Genomic DNA, 19,750 nt, shown 5'->3' with positions numbered 1-19,750 from the left:
CTGTGTTTTGCTTCTTACTAGTGTAGCTGGTACTGAATAGTGTGTATCCTTATAAGCAGCACTGTCTGCCATGTTATTCCATCACAGTTAGTGAGTGTTGCAGGCATTGTCTGCTGTTATCCAATCGCAATCAGCTGAAGTGTAGGTGGCATTGTCTGCTGTGTTATCCTTAAATTACAAGCATTAGCTGCTGTATTACCCTATAACCAACTGCAGTGTAGCTGCCATTATCTGCTGTGTTCCCCTATCACAATTAGTGAAAATGTATCTGGCAATATCTGCTGTGTTATCATTACAAGCATCATTTACTGTGTTATCCCATAATTTGTGGAAGTGTATTTGGAATTGTTTGCTGTTATCCTTACAAGTATCATAGCAAGCACTGTCTGCTGTGCTATCCTTATATTACAAGCATTCCCTGCAGTGATTTGCTATTACAGTTAGTGGAAGAATGTAGCTGGCAGTCTGCTGTGCTATCCTTTTATCAAAAGCATTTCTGCTGTTATCACAATTTGTGGAAGAGTAGAGGTGGAACTGTCTGCTGTTATTCTTACAATCATTATCTGCTATGTTATCCTATCACAGTTTGTGGGTGCAGGTGGTATTATCTGCTGTTATTCTTACATAACAAGCATCATCTAATGTGTTATCCTTTCAGTTTGTGGAAGAGTGTAGGTGGCATTGTCTGCTGTTATTCTTATACTACAAGCATTATCTGCTGTTTTATCCTATCACAATTAGTGGTAGAGTGCAGCGGGCACTGTCTGCTGTTATTCTTACAAGAATTATCTGCTGTGTTATCACAATTAGTGGAGTGTAGCTGGCAATGTCTGGTGTATCAGCTGGCACTGTCTGCTGTTATTCTTACATGTTATCTACTGTGTTATCCTATCACAATTAGTGGAATGTAGCTGGCATTGTCTGGTGTATCATCCCTATCACAAATTGGAGTAATTCATACCCTAATTTGAATGTCAATCTTCAATACATACAGATTGTAAGTAGGAAAAAGAAATAAAATTATTTTCATAATTTATTACAAAATTCTAACAAAAAGTGGATAATATTCTATCCAATACTTCATCACAAGAACCACAAAAAAATATCAAGGATTACCACAAAATGGTTTTATTCAGTCTATCCTTCATAAGAGAGAGAGAGAGAGAGAGAGAGAGAGAGAGAGAGAGAGAGAGAGAGAGAGAGAGAGAGAGAGAGAAACATAAAAAGGCTTCTTAAGTGTTGATGATGGCTCTGGGCACACAATCATCAATGTATAATAAAAATCTAATACACTACTCCACAACATCAATTTCCAAATTATGCACTCTGCTGACTGCCAAGCGGATTCTTCACTACGATGATCACAGAGTCCCCTCGTAAAAACATTTTCTGAATATACCTGAAGAAAAAATCAAAACAATCCATTACAAAAATATCATAGGTATTAAGACTGCCTGCTTGAGATTACATACAAAAATATCATGGGTATTAAGACTCTGCCTACTTGAGATTACACCAAAACTGAAAAATCACCTTTGGTGAAGCTGTATAACAAAGTACAATTTCTTCAAAAAAAAAAAAAAAAAAAAAAATCATTCCAAAAGAGTCAGTATTTTCCTGTTACCAGAAGTAGCATAGCCTTGGGCTGCAGGAGCCTTTAGAAAGGTCCTAGGTAACATCAGAACTTTTCATAGAAATTGGTTTTGGGGTAATTAAAAATAAAATACATCATATGAAAGGCTTTACAACTAAACGGTGTGTGAGGAAAGCTACCAGAAGCACTGAAACATTTTAACCTGAAGTGCAAGGTGTGTTTGTGTGTGTGTGCAAACAGGCCGATGGGAGGGTGAGTGGTTTCAGTTGGAGGCGAGTCTACTGCAGGGGTGTGTAATGTTGCCATGGGTGTTGAATTTGTTTATGGTGGACGAGATAAATGCAAGGGTAAATGCAAGGGTCTTGGAGAACAGCACAATTATGCAGTCTTCAATGAGCGAGAGAGGCCAGTCAAATAAGTCAGTTGTTGTTTGCTGGTGACCCCGCACTGGTGGAAGATTCGAGTGAGAAACTGTATGAATTGGTGTCCGAATTTGGGAGTATGTGTATGTGTAAAAGGAGGTAGTTGAGAGTGAATGTGAATAAAAGCAAGGATATCATTAGGTTTAGCTGGGCAATGGGACAGGTTAGGCAAGTTGTGAGTTTGTATTTGAGAAAATTAAGTGCTACCTGGGAATTGACATGGTACTGAATGGAACCATGGATGCAGTATCAAATCATAGGAGGAGGGTTCCCGAAGCAATGGAATGTGTAAAACAAGAGGTCATTACCTAGGAAGGTTGAAATAGGAATATTTGAAGGTATAGTCATCCCAATGGAGTATGGATGTCAAGCATGGGTTATAGAAGAGGATATGCAAAGCAGGGTAAAGTGTTGGAAATATAATGTTTGAGGATAGAATGTGGTTTGAACTGGTCAGATCGAGTAATAAATGGGTACAAGAGAGGTGCTGTAGTAAGAAATGTGGTTGAAAAAGCTGAAAAAAGTGTGTTGAAATGTTTTGAACATATGGAGGCGAAGGTGAAGACTTGTATGGGTTTTCAGAAAAGAAGAGAGAATGTTGGGGGGAAGAGGGTGGTGAGAGTAAGTGAGCTTGGGAAGGAGACTTGTGTGAGGAAGTACCAGGAGAGACTGAGTACAGAATGGAAAAAGGTGAGAAGAAAGGAGGTAAGGGGAGTGGGGGACGAATGGGATGTATTTAGGGAAGCAGTGATGGCTTGCGCAAAAGATGCTTGTGGCATGAGAAGCGTGGGAGGTGGGTTGATTAGAAAGGGTAGCGAGTGGTGGGATGAAGCAAGATTATTAGTGAAAGAGAAGAGAGAGGCATTTGGACGATTTTTGCAGGGAAAAAATGCAAATGAGTGGGAGATAAAAGAAAGAGACAGGAGGTCAAGAGAAAGGTGCAAGAGGTGAAAAAGAGGGCAAATGAGAGTTGGGGTGAGAGAGTATCATTAAATCTTAGGGAGAATAAAAAGATGTTCTGAAAGGAGGTAAATAAAGTGTGTAAGACAAGGGAGCAAATGGAAACTTCAGTGAAGGGGGCTAATGGGGAGGTGATAACAAGTAGTGGTGATGTGAGAAGGAGATGGAGTGAGTATTTTGAAGGTTTGTTGAATGTGTTTGATGATAGAGTGGCAGATATTGGGTGTTTTGGTCGAGGTGGCGTGCAAAGTGAGAGGGTTAGGGAGAATGATTTGGTAAACAGAGAAGAGGTAGTAAAAGCTTTGTGGAAGATGAAAGCCGGCAAGGCAGCGGGTTTGGATGGTATTGCAGTGGAATTTATTAAAAAAGGGGGTGACTGTATTGTTGACTGGTTGGTAAGGTTATTCAATGTATGTATGATTCATGGTAAGGTGCCTGAGGATTGGCAGAATTCGTGCACAGTGCCATTGTACAACGGCAAAGGGGATAAGAGTGAGTGCTCAAATTACAGAGGTATAAGTTTGTTGAGTATTCCTGGTAAATTATATGGGAGGGTATTGATTGAGAGGGTGAAGGCATGTACAGAGCATCAGATTGGGGAGGAGCAGTGTGGTTTCAGAAGTGGTAGAGGATGTGTGGATCAGGTGTTTGCTTTGAAGAATATATGTGAGAAATACTTAGAAAAGCAAATGGATTTGTATGTAGCATTTATGGATCTGGAGAAGGCATATGATAGAGTTGATAGAGATGCTCTGTGGAAGGTATTAAGAATATATGGTGTGGGAGGCAAGTTGTTAGAAGCAGTGAAAAGTTTTTATCGAGGATGTAAGGCACGTGTACGTGTAGGAAGAGAGGAAAGTGATTGGTTCTCAGTGAATGTAGGTTTGTGGCAGGGGTGTGTGATGTCTCCATGGTTGTTTAATTTGTTTATGGATGGGGTTGTTAGGGAGGTGAATGCAAGAGTTTTGGAAAGAGGGGCAAGTATGAAGTCTGTTGGGGATGAGAAAGCTTGGGAAGTGAGTCAGTTGTTGTTCACTGATGATACAGCGCTGGTGGCTGATTCATGTGAGAAACTGCAGAAGCTGGTGACTGAGTTTGGTAAAGTGTGTGAAATAAGAAAGTTAAGAGTAAATGTGAATAAGAGCAAGGTTATTAGGTACAGTAGGGTTGAGGGTCAAGTCAATTGGGAGGTAAGTTTGAATGGAGAAAAACTGGAGGAAGTAAAGTGTTTTAGATAACTGGAAGTGGATAACTGGAAGTGGAACCATGGAAGTGGAACTGAATCATAGGGTGGGGGAGGGGGCAAAAATCCTGGGAGCCTTGAAGATTGTGTGGAAGTCGAGAACATTATCTCGGAAAGCAAAAATGGCTATGTTTGAAGGAATAGTGGTTCCAATAATGTTGTATGGTTGTGAGGCGTGGGCTATAGATAGAGTTGTGCGCAGGAGGGTGGATGTGCTGGAAATGAGATGTTTGAGGACAATGTGTGGTGTGGGGTGGTTTGATCGTGTAAGTAATGTAAGGGTAAGAGAGATGTGTGGAAATAAAAAGAGCAGGGTTGAGAGAGCAGAAGAGGGTGTTTTGAAATGGTTTGGGCACATGGAGAGAATGAGTGAGGAAAGATTGACCAAGAGGATATATGTGTCGGAGGTGGAGGGAACGAGGAAAAGTGGGAGACCAAATTGGAGGTGGAAAGATGGAGTGAAAAAGATTTTGAGTGATCGGGGCCTGAACATGCAGGAGGGTGAAAGGCGGGCAAGAAATGGAGTGAATTGGATCGATGTGGTATACCGGGGTCAACGTGCTGTCAATGGATTGAATCAGGGCATGTGAAGTGTCTGTGGTAAACCATGGAAAGTTCTGTGGGGCCTGGATGTGGAAAGGGAGCTGTGGTTTCGGGCATTATTGCATGACAGCTAGAGACTGAATGTGAACGAATGGGGCCTTTGTTGTCTTTTCCTAGCGCTATCCTCAGGCACCTCACCATGAATCATACATACATTAAATAACCTTACCAACCAGTCAACAATACAGTCACCCCCTTTTTTAATAGATTCCACTGCAATACCATCCAAACCTGCTGCCTTGCCGGCTTTCATCTTCCGCAAAGCTTTTACTACCTCTTCTCTGTTTACCAAATCAATTTCCCTAACCCTCTCACTTTGCACACCACCTCCACCAAAACACCCTATATCTGCCACTCTATCATCAAACACATTCAACAAACCTTCAAAATACTCACTCCATCTCCTTCTCACATCACCACTATTCATATTCAATATTTTATTTATTATACTTAATCGCTGTTTCACGCATCAGCGAGGTAGTGCCAGGAAATGGAAAAAGAATGGCCCAACCACAAATATACACATATACGTCCCTACACACATATATACATATACATACACATATCAACATACACAGACATATACATATATACACATGTGCATATTCATATTTGCTTGCCTTCATCTATACCTGGCACTACCCTGTCCTACAGGAAACAACATCGCTACCCCCTGCTTCAGCGAGGTAGCGCCAGGAAAACGGACAAAAAGGCCACATTCATTCACACTCAGTCTCTGGCTGTCACGTGTAACGCACCAAAACCACAGCTCCCTATGCACATCCAAGCCCCACAGACCTTTCCACGGTTTACCCAAGACATTTCACATGTCCTGGTTCAGTCCACCGACAGCACATTGACCCCAGTATACCACATCGTTCCAATGCACTCTATTCCTTGCATGCCTCTCGCCCTCCTGTATGTTCAGGCCCTGACTATTCAAAATCTTTTCACTTAATCCTTCCATCTCCAATTTGATCTCTTGCTTCACCTTGTTCTCTTCACCTTTGACACATACATCACTCTTTGTCAATCTTTCCTCACTCATTCTCTCTATATGTCCAAACCATTTCAACACCCTCTTCTGCTCTCTCAACCATACTCTTTATACTTCCACACATCTCTCTTACCCTTTCATTGCTCACTCGATAAAACCACCTCACACCACATATTGTCCTCAAACATTTCATTTCCAACACATCCACACCAGTGCATACAACCCTATCTATAGCCCATGCCTCAAAGCCATATAACATTATTGGAACTACTATTCATTCAAACATACCCATTTTTGCTCCGAGATAACGTTCTCTCCTTCCACATTCTTCATTGCTCCCAGAGCCTTCGCCCCCTACCCCATCCTGTGACTCACTTCTACTTCCACGGTTTCATCCACTGCTAAGTCCGCTCCCAGATATCTAAAACACTTTGCTTCTCCAATTTTTCTCCATTCAAACTTACATCCCAATTTGCTTGTTCCTTAACCCTACTGTACATAATAACCTTCCTCTTATTCATATATACTCTCAACCTTCTCCTTTAACACACTTATCCAAACTCAGTCACCAACCTCCACAGTTTCTCACCCATATCAGCCATTGCAGCTGTATCATCAGCAAACAACTGACTGACTTCCCAGGCCCTCTCATCCACATCAGACTGCATACTCACCCTTCTCTCTAAAACTCTTGCTTTTACATCCATAACCATCCCATCCATAAACAAATCAAACCACCATGGGGACATCACACACCCCTGCCACAAACCAACATTCACAGGGAACCAATTACTTTCCTCTCTACCTACTCATAAACATGCCTTACATCCTGAACAAAAAATTTTCACTCCTTCTAGCAACTTACTTCCCACACCATTTACTCTTAATACCTTCCACAAAGCATCTCTATCAACTCTATCATATGCCTTCTCCAGATCCATAAATGCTACATACAAATCCATTTGCTTTTCTAAGTATTTCTCACATACATTCTTCAAAGCAAACACCTGATCCACACATCCTCTACCTACCACTTCTGAAACCACACTGCTCCTCCCCAATCTGATGCTCTGTACATGCCTTTACCCTCTCAATCAATACCCTCCCATATAATTTCTCAGGAATACTCAACAAACTTATGCATCTGTAGTTTGAAGACTCACCTTTGTCTCCTTTGCCTTTGTACAATGTCACTATGCATGCATTTTGCCAATCCTCAGGCACTTCACCATGATCCATACATACAATGAATATCCTCACCAACCAATCAACAACACACTCATCCCCATTTTTAACAAATTCCACTGCAATACCATCCAAACCTGAGGCCTTGTCGGATTTCATCTTCCACAAAGTCTTCACTATCTATCTATATCAAACCATTTTCCCTGACCCTCTCACTTCGCACACCACCACGACCAAAAAGCCCTATATTCTGCCTCTCTATCATCAAACACATTCAACAAACATTCAAAATACTCACTCCATCACTACCTGTTATTACCTCCCCACTTGCCCCCTTCACCGACGTTACCATATGTTCTCTCATCTTACACATTACCTCCTTCTAAAACATCTGTTTATCCTCTCTAAAGTTTAATGATACTTTCTCACCCCAACTCTTGTTTGCTCTCTTTTTCACCTCTTGCACCTTTCTCTTGACCTCCTGCTGCTTTCTTTCATACATCTCCCACTCATCTGCACTACTTCCCTGCAATTATCATTGAAACACCTCTCTTCTCTCTTTCACAAACAACCTTACTTCATCCCACCATTTGCTACCCTTTCTCATGTAACCACCTCCTACCTTTGTCATGCCACATACATCTTTTGCACAAGCCATCACCACTTACCTAAATACATCCCACTCCACACCCACTCCCCTCACATCATCTGTTCTCACCTTTTGCCATTCTACACTCAATCTTTCCTGATACTTCCTCCCACAAGTCTCCTTTCCACGCTCACTTGTTCTCACCATTCTCTTCTCCCCAACATTCTCTCTTCTTTTCCGGAAACCTCTACAAATCTTCACCTTCATCTCCACAAGATAGTGATCAAACATCCCTCCAGCTGCCCCTCTCAGCACACTGACATCCAAAAGTCTCTTTTACACACTTATCAATTAACGCATAACCAAATAATGCCTTTTGACCATCTCTCCTGCTCACATATGTACACTTATGAATCTCTCTCTTTTTAAACCAGGTATATCCAATCACCAGTCCTTTTTCAGCACATTTCACCATTTCCATTTACAACACTGAACATACAAAATCAAATAAACAAGTTATAAGCATAAGCTGAACAAGCGGTCTAGCTTAGCTTAGCCAATCAAGCAGCTGTGCACAGCTAGCTATAGGGCTACTTGCTGCATTATGTTCCTATCAGCAATGTTGCAAAATTTCCAGAAAAGTCAGGATTACTCCAGATTTTTGCCCGATAGATTTTAAGAGTTTTTCATCAAAAAATGTGGTGTGTGTTGCCCACGTGTGTGTCCAGTGTAGCTGTGTCTTGTACTCTCTTGGTCATCGATAGCTTCATAAAATTACAGAGCAGCCATACCAGAGTCTGACTGAGAAGTAAGGAAGTTAACAACAGTAGCATTACAATGTCATCAAGTGTGGTGTGGCATTATTTTGAAAATGTCCAAAGATGTTGCAAAGTAGGTGTGGCATCATTTTGAAAATGTGTCCAAAGATGTTGCAAAGTGTAAACTGTGAAAGCAAAACTATTCCAGAAAAGGAAGAACAACATCCGGTCTTAGAAGTCATCTGAGTAGTAAGCATCCAGAAGCTTATAAAGCTATGCTGAACAAAGAGGATAAGAACAAAGGAAAGCAAGAAAAAAGATCTCCAATGCCACTGGCAATAATAATACAACAAACTTTAGAAAGCTGCTTTGAGAAGAAAAGAGTATGGGATTCTATCTCCCCCCAAAACACATTGCATTACCGAGATGATAGTCATGGATGAACTGCCATTTTCACATGCAGAAGACATCAGTTTCATACAATTAGTGCAAGAGTCAGTGCCATTATATCCACCAAGCCATCACAAATACTACAGAGACCTTATTTGAGATGATATATATAATCTAGTTGAAAATAAAGTTTCTGATTCTTTCAAGACACTGAAAGAGTCTACCAAATTAACATTCACAACTGATGAGTGGTCAGATACTGAATCTGGTGTTTCTCTTTTCTCACTGAAAAGTCACTGCATTGACAAAGAATTCAAGCATCAAAATTACATTTTATGTTTACAGCCACTCTCTGAATGCCAGAACGGAGAATATTTGAGAAAAGTATTCAATCAAATGCTTGAAAAATGGAGCATTTCCTTAAACAATGTTCACTGTGTCAAGAAGGATGCCAGTTCTAATATCAAAAAAGCAATATTTCTTTCTGCCATCAACAACACAAACTGTACTTCCCATCAAGTGCATCTCACAGTCAAGTCTTCGCAAAAATCAGTTACAGACCTCCTCTCTTAATGCAGGTCTACAGCCACTCACTCTACCATAGCACAAGAAGAATTAAAGGTTATACAACTAGGGTGGGGGAGGGGGCGAAAATTCTGGGAGCCTTGAAGAATGTGTGGAAGTCGAGAACATTATCTCGGAAAGCAAAAATGAGTATGTTTGAAGGAATAGTGGTTCCAACAATGTTGTATGGTTGCGAGGCGTGGGCTATGGATACAGTTGTGCGCAGGAGGATGGATGTGCTAGAAATGAGATGTTTGAGGACAATGTGTGGTGTGAGGTGGTTTGATCGAGTAAGTAACGTAAGGGTAAGAGAGATGTGTGGAAATAAAAAGAGCGTGGTTGAGAGAGCAGAAGAGGGTGTTTTGAAATGGTTTGGGCACGTGGAGAGAATGAGTGAGGAAAGATTGACCAAGAGGATATATGTGTCGGAGGTGGAGGGAACGAGGAGAAGAGGGAGACCAAATTGGAGGTGGAAAGATGGAGTGAAAAAGATTTTGTGTGATCGGGGCCTGAACATGCAGGAGGGTGAAAGGAGGGCAAGGAATAGAGTGAATTGGAGCGATGTGGTATACCGGGGTTGACGTGCTGTCAGTGGATTGAATCGGGGCATGTGAAGCATCTGGGGTAAACCATGGAAAGCTGTGTAGGTATGTATATTTTGCGTGTGTGGACATATGTATATACATTTGTATTGGGGTGGGTTGGGCCATTTCTTTCGTCTGTTTCCTTGCGCTACCTCGCAAACGCGGGAGACAAAAAAAAAAAAAAAAAAAAAAAAAAAAAAAAAAAAAACTAGAATAAATGGTCCTCTGTTATCAGATACACAGTTTCACCCCATAGAACAGCATGCTGCAAATGATAGTTCGCATAAAAAAGAACTTAGGGAGTCATTTTGCTTTTATGAGAGAAAACTCTAAATCATGTCACTTACTCCTGAAGACGAGTACCTTCTGAAAAACTTGCATCCCTGTTTTCCAGCGACTGCAGGATGTTTCCAAGAAAATCAGAAGCATCTCATCATTGATATTTCAATACCTCTTGTAACCGCACTCAAAATGATGATCAAGTCACTCACCAATGAAAGCCCTGGCATAAAGAACTTCAGAGAAAAAATATTGGAAGACTTATCAAAGAGGTGTGATTCACTAAAAAGTAGTGTCATGTATACTGTGGCCACATTTTTTGACCCCATGATGAGGCAACATCTATTTCATCCCAAATTGTCACAGAGAAAGAGTGAATAATACCATCGCCCATTTGTCTTTAGAACTTTGGTCAAGTGCTGAAGAAGAAATAAAACCACGAAAAATAAAACTTTCAGATGCATCTCAAGTTTCTCAACCAACTATATGCAAAAATTTTGCTTCAACACTTAATGCAATCCTTTCATCAAGCAGTGATGATGAAAATGATAACCAGCTTTCACAGCAGAGTCAACAGACGTCAAAAATCATCAACATGCACCACAAACAGAAGCGCACTGCTGTTTCTGAAATCCCTCAACTTGGTGAAGAATGAATAAACATATCCTATTCTCTCTCGGTCAGCCCAGTCATTCTTGGCTTGCCTTCCATCAAGTGTTGCCAGTGAAGGACTCTTCAATGGGGCTGGTCTAATATATGAGGCAAAGAGGACAGGCTTTCTGCCGAGAGAGCTGAGAAGCTTTTAGTTCTTAAATATAACTTCCCAATAATCAAATACAACTAGTAATAGTAAGTCCTGATGTTAAAACATTTTTCATTTGTTCATGATATCATTCCAATGTAAAACAGCTACAATGTATAAACATTAACTGTAGTCGAAATCACATAGTAATACATCAAATTCCTCCTTCAATGGGTGGAGGGATGCATGTAAGAGTTGGGGCCTCTCCCTGCATCCTGGTAATACAGAAAATTGGTAGAAATTTATTCATTCAATTTTCTATGGCTGAAATCCTAACGACTGAAAAATTAATTTGTACAAAAATATATGAATAATTCACGTTTCTCTCATCAAACAGAATGTTCGTATTCATATTCGAGTATTGAAAATTCATATTCACATTCAACAACGTTGAAAAACATACATTCGAACCATCACTAGTCCAAACCATTTCAACACATCCTCTTCAACTCTCTCAACCACACTTACTTCCACATCTATCTCTTACTGTTTTATTACCCGTTTAAACCACCACACACCACATACTGTCCTCAAACATTTCATTTCCAACACCTACAACCTCCTCTGCACATCTTTATCTATTGCCCATAACTCACAAGAATTACAACCCATGGGGTTTTATTTTCCCTGTGTGCAAGTTATCAAATGTTTTGTAAAACTTTAAAACAGTAGTTAGTAACAGCATTTTAACACAGTGAGGTAGTGATACAAAATCAAGAGAGAAACTGAACTACTGAGGGTTTCCATGAGCAGCAGAACCCTCACAAGTCATGTTACACTGGATTTAAGACATTCAACTGTATAACCACATGAAATTCAAATATTTTGGGACACTGGATTTAAGACATTCAACTGTATAACCACATGAATTCAAATAATTTGTTACACTGGATTTAAGACATTCAACTGTATTACCACATGAAATTCAAATAGCTTATCAAACAAGTGGAAGTACTCAAAAGTACCTAAACATCCATTATATAACCAAATGCAAGACACACCTTTCACGGTTAACTGGCTTTGCTTTCTTTTGACCCTTTGCTGTTTTAGGTTGCTCCATCCAGATCTCTGTCACCTGCTCCAAAACCATGTTAAAGTGCCGGTCGAACGCCTTTACACGGCCAAGCAGTTTTTTATTGTTCCGGCAATTAATCAAAACCTGAAATGAAACATTTTACTCTCTAATCAGGGGTAAGTATTTTACCAACTTATTAAATTCCAAGTAGTGAATGTGAGCTAATGGAGCCAGTAAATCTTCTGTTCCAGGCGCTACTTCTCTAACACAAAAAATAATTTCTCATGACTGGATCAACCACTTAGGTTAACTAAGCACAAAGATCAAAGCTGCCACCTCTATGACCAAAAGCCCCATGTTTCTGTTCCTAACCATCAATATATATTTTCACTTGCACTTTCAATTTGTTTAACTCCTAAGATTTACTTCATAATAATAAAAAAAATCCTTATTTACATTCAAATTCAAGGGGGTAGATCAAGTGTAGGCACACCCTTAGCTCCTTTATACCTTAAGTTTTGTTCGATCATGAGAATAGGTTATATAACATTCTTCAAAATCATTGTCACACCACACCAATTTGTCAGGCAAGACGTGCCTCTTCATCCTCACTCAAAATGTGCCTTCAATAAACATGATAGAACTACCTTCCTGATATAGTTTCAAACTTATCAAAGATTATTTCTTTTAACTCATACATTTTGTATGGCCATTCCAATGATTATAATTTCAGTTGATAGCCTTCTTAACTTTCCATACCAGACCTTCCTTACATATATTACTTAATCTCTCAGTGACTACTTCATTATGTATATACTACACTACTACAATCATTCTCAGCAATGAACATTTTTTCTCATATCCATATAACTTTGCATACACATGTAAACTGGGTTTTCAACACATAATCAATACTAAAAGATTTTGAGAAGTCTATAAGGCACTGGAACTTAATAGTTACTCATTACATTAAAAGAGTAATACAAAATAATTAAACTGTGAAGCTACATACATAATCTTCTTATCATATTCATTATACTTTGTTGGTGTCTCCCGTGTTAGAGAGGTAGCACAAGGAAACAGACGAAAGAATGGCCCAATCCACCCACATACACATGTATATATATACTCCTATGAGTCCATGGGGAAAATGAAACACGATAGTTCCCAGGTGCACTTTCATGTAATAATCACATCATCAGGGGAGACACAAGAGAGAAATATGAGTCAGTTGATATACACTGAAGAGACGAAGCTAGGACGCCATTTAGTAAACATGTGATTGTCCAAAACATACAATGAGCATTCATAAACTTATCATTTTACAAATTTTATCAACAATAAAGTTATCTAATTTGTATAGACCATCACTAATATAAAGATTATAATTCTTTGTGTATTTAATAATAGAAGATTCAATGATATTTCTCTTGGTAATAGAGTTAGAGTTAATAACTGAGATGGCATTACTCCAGTCAATACAATGATCATAGTTTTTAATGTGATTAAACAAGGCATTTGATTCTTGTCCCGTTCTTATACTATATTTATGTTGCTTAAGTCTAACAGAAAGATCCTTACCAGTCTGACCAACATAAAATTTATCCTAATTTCCACAAGGCACTTTATAGATGCATCCAGAATTTTCTGGTGAATTCCTGATTAAGATATTCTTTATAGTATTATTGTTGCTAAAGGCAACATTTACATTAAAGGATTTAGCAACATGGGAAGTGAAATTATTATCAAAAGGGAGAACTAAAAGATTCTTAGCATCAATGGGAGGTTTGGGCTCAATTCAATAAAATGATTTCTTTGCTAACTTTGCAAACTCAGTCACCAGCTTCTGCAGTTTCTCACCCGAATCAGCCACCAGCGCTGTATCATCAGCGAACAACAACTGACTCACTTCCCAAGCCCTCTCATCCACAACAGACTGCATACTTGCCCCTCTCTCCAAAACTCTTGCATTCACCTCCCTAACAAACCCGTCCATAAACAAATTAAACAACCATGGAGACATCACGCACCCCTGCCGCAAACCGACATTCACTGGGAATCAATCACTTTCCTCTCTTCCTACTCCTACACATGCCTTACATCCTCGATAAAAACCTTTCACTGCTTCTGGCAACTTGCCTCCCACGCTATATACTCTTAATACCTTCCACAGAGCATCTCTATCAATTTTCACCCTCCTGTATGTTCAGGCCCCAATCGCTCAAAATCTTTTTCAATCCATCCTTCCACCTCCAATTTGGTCACCCACTTCTCCTCTTTCCCTCCACCTCTGACACATATATCCTCTTTGTCAATCTTTCCTCACTCATTCTCTCCATGTGAACAAACCATATCAATACACCTTCTTCTGCTCTCAACCACACTCTTTTTATTACCACACATCTCTCTTACCCTTTCATGCTCTGTACATGCCTTTACCCTCTCAATCAATACCCTCCCATTTAATTTTCCAGGAATACTCAACATGTATGCCTTCTCCAGATCCATAAATGCTACATAGAAATCCATTTGTTTTTATAAGTTTTTTCACATAGATTCTTCAAAGCAAACACCTGATCCACACATCCTCTACCACTTCTGAAACCACACTGCTCTTCCCCAATCTGATGCTCAATACATGCATTCATCATCTCAATCAATACCCTCCCATATAATTTTGGCTCCTTTAAAAATCCATATAAAACTTTAACACTATTATTATAACCTTATATACTTTCGCAGTCTTTAAAATATTCATCACTCTAATTACATTAACAGCATTACATAAAATTCTTCCAATACATTTATTCCATTATTTTTTTTTTTTTTTTTTTTGCTTTGTCGCTGTCTCCCGCGTTTGCGAGGTAACGCAAGGAAACAGACGAAAGAAATGGCCCAACCCACCCCAATACACATGTATATACATACGTCCACACACGCAAATATACATACCTATACAGCTTTCCATGGTTTACCCCAGACGCTTCACATGCCTTGATTCAATCCACTGACAGCACGTCAACCCCAGTATACCACATCGCTCCAATTCACTCTATTCCTTGCCCTCCTTTCACCCTCCTGCATGTTCAGGCCCCGATCACACAAAATCTTTTTCACTCCATCTTTCCACCTCCAATTTGGTCTCCCTCTTCTCCTCGTTCCCTCCATCTCCGACACATATATCCTCTTGGTCAATCTTTCCTCACTCATTCTCTCCATGTGACCAAACCATTTCAAAACACCCTCTTCTGCTCTCTCAACCACGCTCTTTTTATTTCCACACATCTCTCTTACCCTTACGTTACTTACTCGATCAAACCACCTCACACCACACATTGTCCTCAAACATCTCATTTCCAGCACATCCATCCTCCTGCCCACAACTCTATCCATAGTCCACGCCTCGCAACCATACAACATTGTTGGAACCACTATTCCTTCAAACATACCCATTTTTGCTTTCCGAGATAATGTTCTCGACTTCCACACATTCTTCAAGGCTCCCAGAATTTTCGCCCCCTCCCCCACCCTATGATCCACTTCCGCTTCCATGTTTCCATCCGCTGCCAGATCCACTCCCAGATATCTAAAACACTTCACTTCCTCCAGTTTTTCTCCATTCAAACTAACCTTTCAATTGACTTGACCCTCAACCCTACTGTACCTAATAACCTTGCTCTTATTCACATTTACTCTTAACTTTCTTCTTTCACACACTTTACCAAACTCAGTCACCAGCTTCTGCAGTTTCTCACATGAATCAGCCACCAGCGCTGTATCATCAGCGAACAACAACTGACTCACTTCCCAAGCTCTCTCATCCCTAACAGACTTCATACTTGCCCCTCTTTCCAAAACTCTTGCATTCACCTTCCTAACAACCCCATCCATAAACAAATTAAACAACCATGGAGACATCACACACCCCTGCCGCAAGCCTACATTCACTGAGAACCAATCACTTTCCTCTCTTCCTACACGTACACATGCCTTACATCCTCGATAAAAACTTTTCACTGCTTCTAACAACTTGCCTCCCACACCATATATTCTTAATACCTTCCACAGAGCATCTCTATCAACTCTATCATATGCCTTCTCCAGATCCATAAATGCTACATACAAATCCATTTGCTTTTCTAAGTATTTCTCACATACATTCTTCAAAGCAAACACCTGATCCACACATCCTCTACCACTTCTGAAACCACACTGCTCTTCCCCAATCTGATGCTCTGTACATGCCTTCACCCTCTCAATCAATACCCTCCCATATAATTTGCCAGGAATACTCAACAAACTTATACCTCTGTAATTTGAGCACTCACTCTTATCCCCTTTGCCTTTGTACAATGGCACTATGCACGCATTCCGCCAATCCTCAGGCACCTCATCATGAGTCATACATACATTAAATAACCTTACCAACCAGTCAACAATACAGTCACCCCCCTTTTTTAATAAATTCCACTGCAATACCATCCAAACCTGCTGCCTTGCCGGCTTTCATCTTCCGCAAAGCTTTTACTACCTCTTCTCAGTTTACCAAATCATTTTCCCTAACCCTCACACTTTGCACACCACCTCGACCAAAACACCCTATATCTGCCACTCTATCATCAAACACATTCAACAAACCTTCAAAATACTCACTCCATCTCCTTCTCACATCACCACTACTTGTTATCACCTCCCCATTTGCGCCCTTCACTGAAGTTCCCATTTGCTCCCTTGTCTTACGCACTTTATTTACCTCCTTCCAGAACATCTTTTTATTCTCCCTAAAATTTAATGATACTCTCTCACCCCAACTCTCATTTGCCCTTTTTTTTCACCTCTTGCACCTTTCTCTTGACCTCCTGTCTCTTTCTTTTATACGTCTCCCACTCAATTTCATTTTTTCCCTGCAAAAATCGTCCAAATGCCTCTCTCTTCTCTTTCACTAATACTCTTACTTCTTCATCCCACCACTCACTACCCTTTCTAATCAACCCACCTCCCACTCTTCTCATGCCACAAGCATCTTTTGCGCAATCCATCACTGATTCCCTAAATACATCCCATTCCTCCCCCACTCCCCTTACTTCCATTGTTCTCACCTTTTTCCATTCTGTACTCAGTCTCTCCTGGTACTTCCTCACACAAGTCTCCTTTCCAAGCTCACTTACTCTCACCACCCTCTTCACCCCAACATTCACTCTTCTGTTCTGAAAACCCATACAAATCTTCACCTTAGCCTCCACAAGATAATGATCAGACATCCCTCCAGTTGCACCTCTCAGCACATTAACATCCAAAAGTCTCTCTTTCGCGCGCCTGTCAACACGTAATCCAATAACGCTCTCTGGCCATCTCTCCTACTTACATAAGTATACTTATGTATATCTCGCTTTTTAAACCAGGTATTCCCAATCATCAATCCTTTTTCAGCACATAAATCTACAAGCTCTTCACCATTTCCATTTACAACACTGAACACCCCATGTATACCAATCATTCCCTCAACTGCCACATTACTCACCTTTGCATTCAAATCACCCAACACTATAACCCGGTCTCGTGCATCAAAACCACTAACACACTCATTCAGCTGCTCCCAAAACACTTGCCTCTCATGATCTTTCTTCTCATGCCCAGGTGCATATGCACCAATAATCACCCATCTCTCTCCATCAACTTTCAGTTTTACCCATATTAATCGAGAATTTACTTTCTTACATTCTATCACATACTTCCACAACTCCTGTTTCAGGAGTATTGCTACTCCTTCCCTTGCTCTTGTCCTCTCACTAACCCCTGACTTTACTCCCACGACATTCCCAAACCACTCTTCCCCTTTACCCTTGAGCTTCGTTTCACTCAGAGCCAAAACATCCAGGTTCCTTTCCTCAAACATACTACCTATCTCTCCTTTTTCACATCTTGGTTACATCCACACACATTCAGGCACCCCAATCTGAGCGTTCGAGGAGGATGAGCACTCCCCGCGTGACTCCTTCTTCTGTTTCCCATTTTAGAAAGTTAAAAAAATACAAGGAGGGGAGGATTTCTGGCCCCCCGCTCCATTGTTATTATGATAAATATTAGATGCTAGGACTCCAATATTTCTGCTATTCCATTAGTAATGGTCATAATGCAGCTGCAAATGTTACATACCGGGACATGTCTCCTATTCCTTAGATGACCATGGGTCAATATCTTAAGACCAATCCCCAGTTGACAAAGAAAAAAAGTCTCAAAATGGGTGTTAACAGTGATCCAAGAGTAAGTTTGAATAGGGAAAACCTGGAAGATGTGGAGTGTACTGGCAGTGGCGGGTAGGTGATGGTAGTCAGGGAAAAGGGTGTCAAGAAAAGTAAAAACTTACGAAAACTATTTTCATTGAAAAAAAAAAAGACAAAAAGGAAGCTATAATATAATACACCTGAAAGGGAGTTCAAGTACAACTAAATGTAAGGACATATCTAATGAAATATTAGCATAGGGAATGCAGCCATTAAAAATACTCACTTGGGTATTATTCTGAACAGACTCATTCAAGATACGTAGTGGTCCTGTGGCAAATTCCTCTTTCTCGAGAGCTGTCAGCTCCTCTGGGGTCATGTCACTGCGACGCTTCTGAGCAGTACTGTAAAAAACATTATTGTTTGTACCAGTATATATATTATTTTTTTTCTTATACTTTGTTGCTGTCACCCGCGTTAGTGAGGTAGAGCAAGGAAACAGACGAAAGAATGGCCCAACTCACCCACATACACATGTATATCCATACACGCCCACACACAAATATACATACCTATACATTTCAACATTTACGTACATATACATATATACACATGCGCATACTTTCCATGGTTTACCCCAGACGCTTCACATGCCTTGATTCAATCCACTGACAGCACGTCAACCCCAGTATACCACATCGCTCCAATTCACTCTATTCCTTGCCCTCCTTTCACCCTCCTGCATGTTCAGGCCCCGATCACACAAAATCTTTTTCACTCCATCTTTCCACCTCCAATTTGGTCTCCCTCTTCTCCTCGTTCCCTCCATCTCCGACACATATATCCTCTTGGTCAATCTTTCCTCACTCATTCTCTCCATGTGACCAAACCATTTCAAAACACCCTCTTCTGCTCTCTCAACCACGCTCTTTTTATTTCCACACATCTCTCTTACCCTTACGTTACTTACTCGATCAAACCACCTCACACCACACATTGTCCTCAAACATCTCATTTCCAGCACATCCATCCTCCTGCCCACAACTCTATCCATAGTCCACGCCTCGCAACCATACAACATTGTTGGAACCACTATTCCTTCAAACATACCCATTTTTGCTTTCCGAGATAATGTTCTCGACTTCCACACATTCTTCAAGGCTCCCAGAATTTTCGCCCCCTCCCCCACCCTATGATCCACTTCCGCTTCCATGTTTCCATCCGCTGCCAGATCCACTCCCAGATATCTAAAACACTTCACTTCCTCCAGTTTTTCTCCATTCAAACTAACCTTTCAATTGACTTGACCCTCAACCCTACTGTACCTAATAACCTTGCTCTTATTCACATTTACTCTTAACTTTCTTCTTTCACACACTTTACCAAACTCAGTCACCAGCTTCTGCAGTTTCTCACATGAATCAGCCACCAGCGCTGTATCATCAGCGAACAACAACTGACTCACTTCCCAAGCTCTCTCATCCCTAACAGACTTCATACTTGCCCCTCTTTCCAAAACTCTTGCATTCACCTTCCTAACA

General features: G+C 40.5%; 1 protein-coding gene across 1 annotated transcript; it reads right to left on the bottom strand.

Annotated features, from left to right (window-relative positions):
• Nucleotides 1-1,020: 1,020 nt before the first annotated feature.
• SmD2 (small ribonucleoprotein particle protein SmD2) lies at nucleotides 1,021-18,652 on the bottom strand. Its single transcript, XM_071663817.1, has 3 exons — nucleotides 18,496-18,652; nucleotides 11,972-12,129; nucleotides 1,021-1,399 (listed from the first exon to the last, which is right to left on the bottom strand). Exons 1-3 carry the CDS (start codon nucleotides 18,586-18,588, stop codon nucleotides 1,318-1,320), a joined length of 333 nt encoding a protein of 110 aa, XP_071519918.1. The 5' UTR covers nucleotides 18,589-18,652; the 3' UTR covers nucleotides 1,021-1,317.
• Nucleotides 18,653-19,750: the final 1,098 nt, after the last annotated feature.

This window comes from Panulirus ornatus, chromosome 7 (assembly GCF_036320965.1).
Source record: "Panulirus ornatus isolate Po-2019 chromosome 7, ASM3632096v1, whole genome shotgun sequence".
NCBI classification, from domain to species: domain Eukaryota; kingdom Metazoa; phylum Arthropoda; class Malacostraca; order Decapoda; family Palinuridae; genus Panulirus; species Panulirus ornatus.
The sequence above is the reverse complement of the archived record's forward strand: the minus strand, read 5'-3'. Positions and strand labels throughout refer to the sequence as shown.

Excerpts from the sequence above, each read along its gene's own strand:
- SmD2 (XM_071663817.1), bottom strand. The coding sequence starts at position 18,588 with ATGACCCCAGAGGAGCTGACAGCTCTCGAGAAAGAGGAATTTGCCACA. Across the intron at positions 12,130-18,495 it reads CTGTTCAGAATAATACCCAA|GTTTTGATTAATTGCCGGAA; the intron begins GTGAGTATTTTT and ends GTTTCATTTCAG. Across the intron at positions 1,400-11,971 it reads AAGCCAGTTAACCGTGAAAG|GTATATTCAGAAAATGTTTT; the intron begins GTGTGTCTTGCA and ends TTTTTTCTTCAG.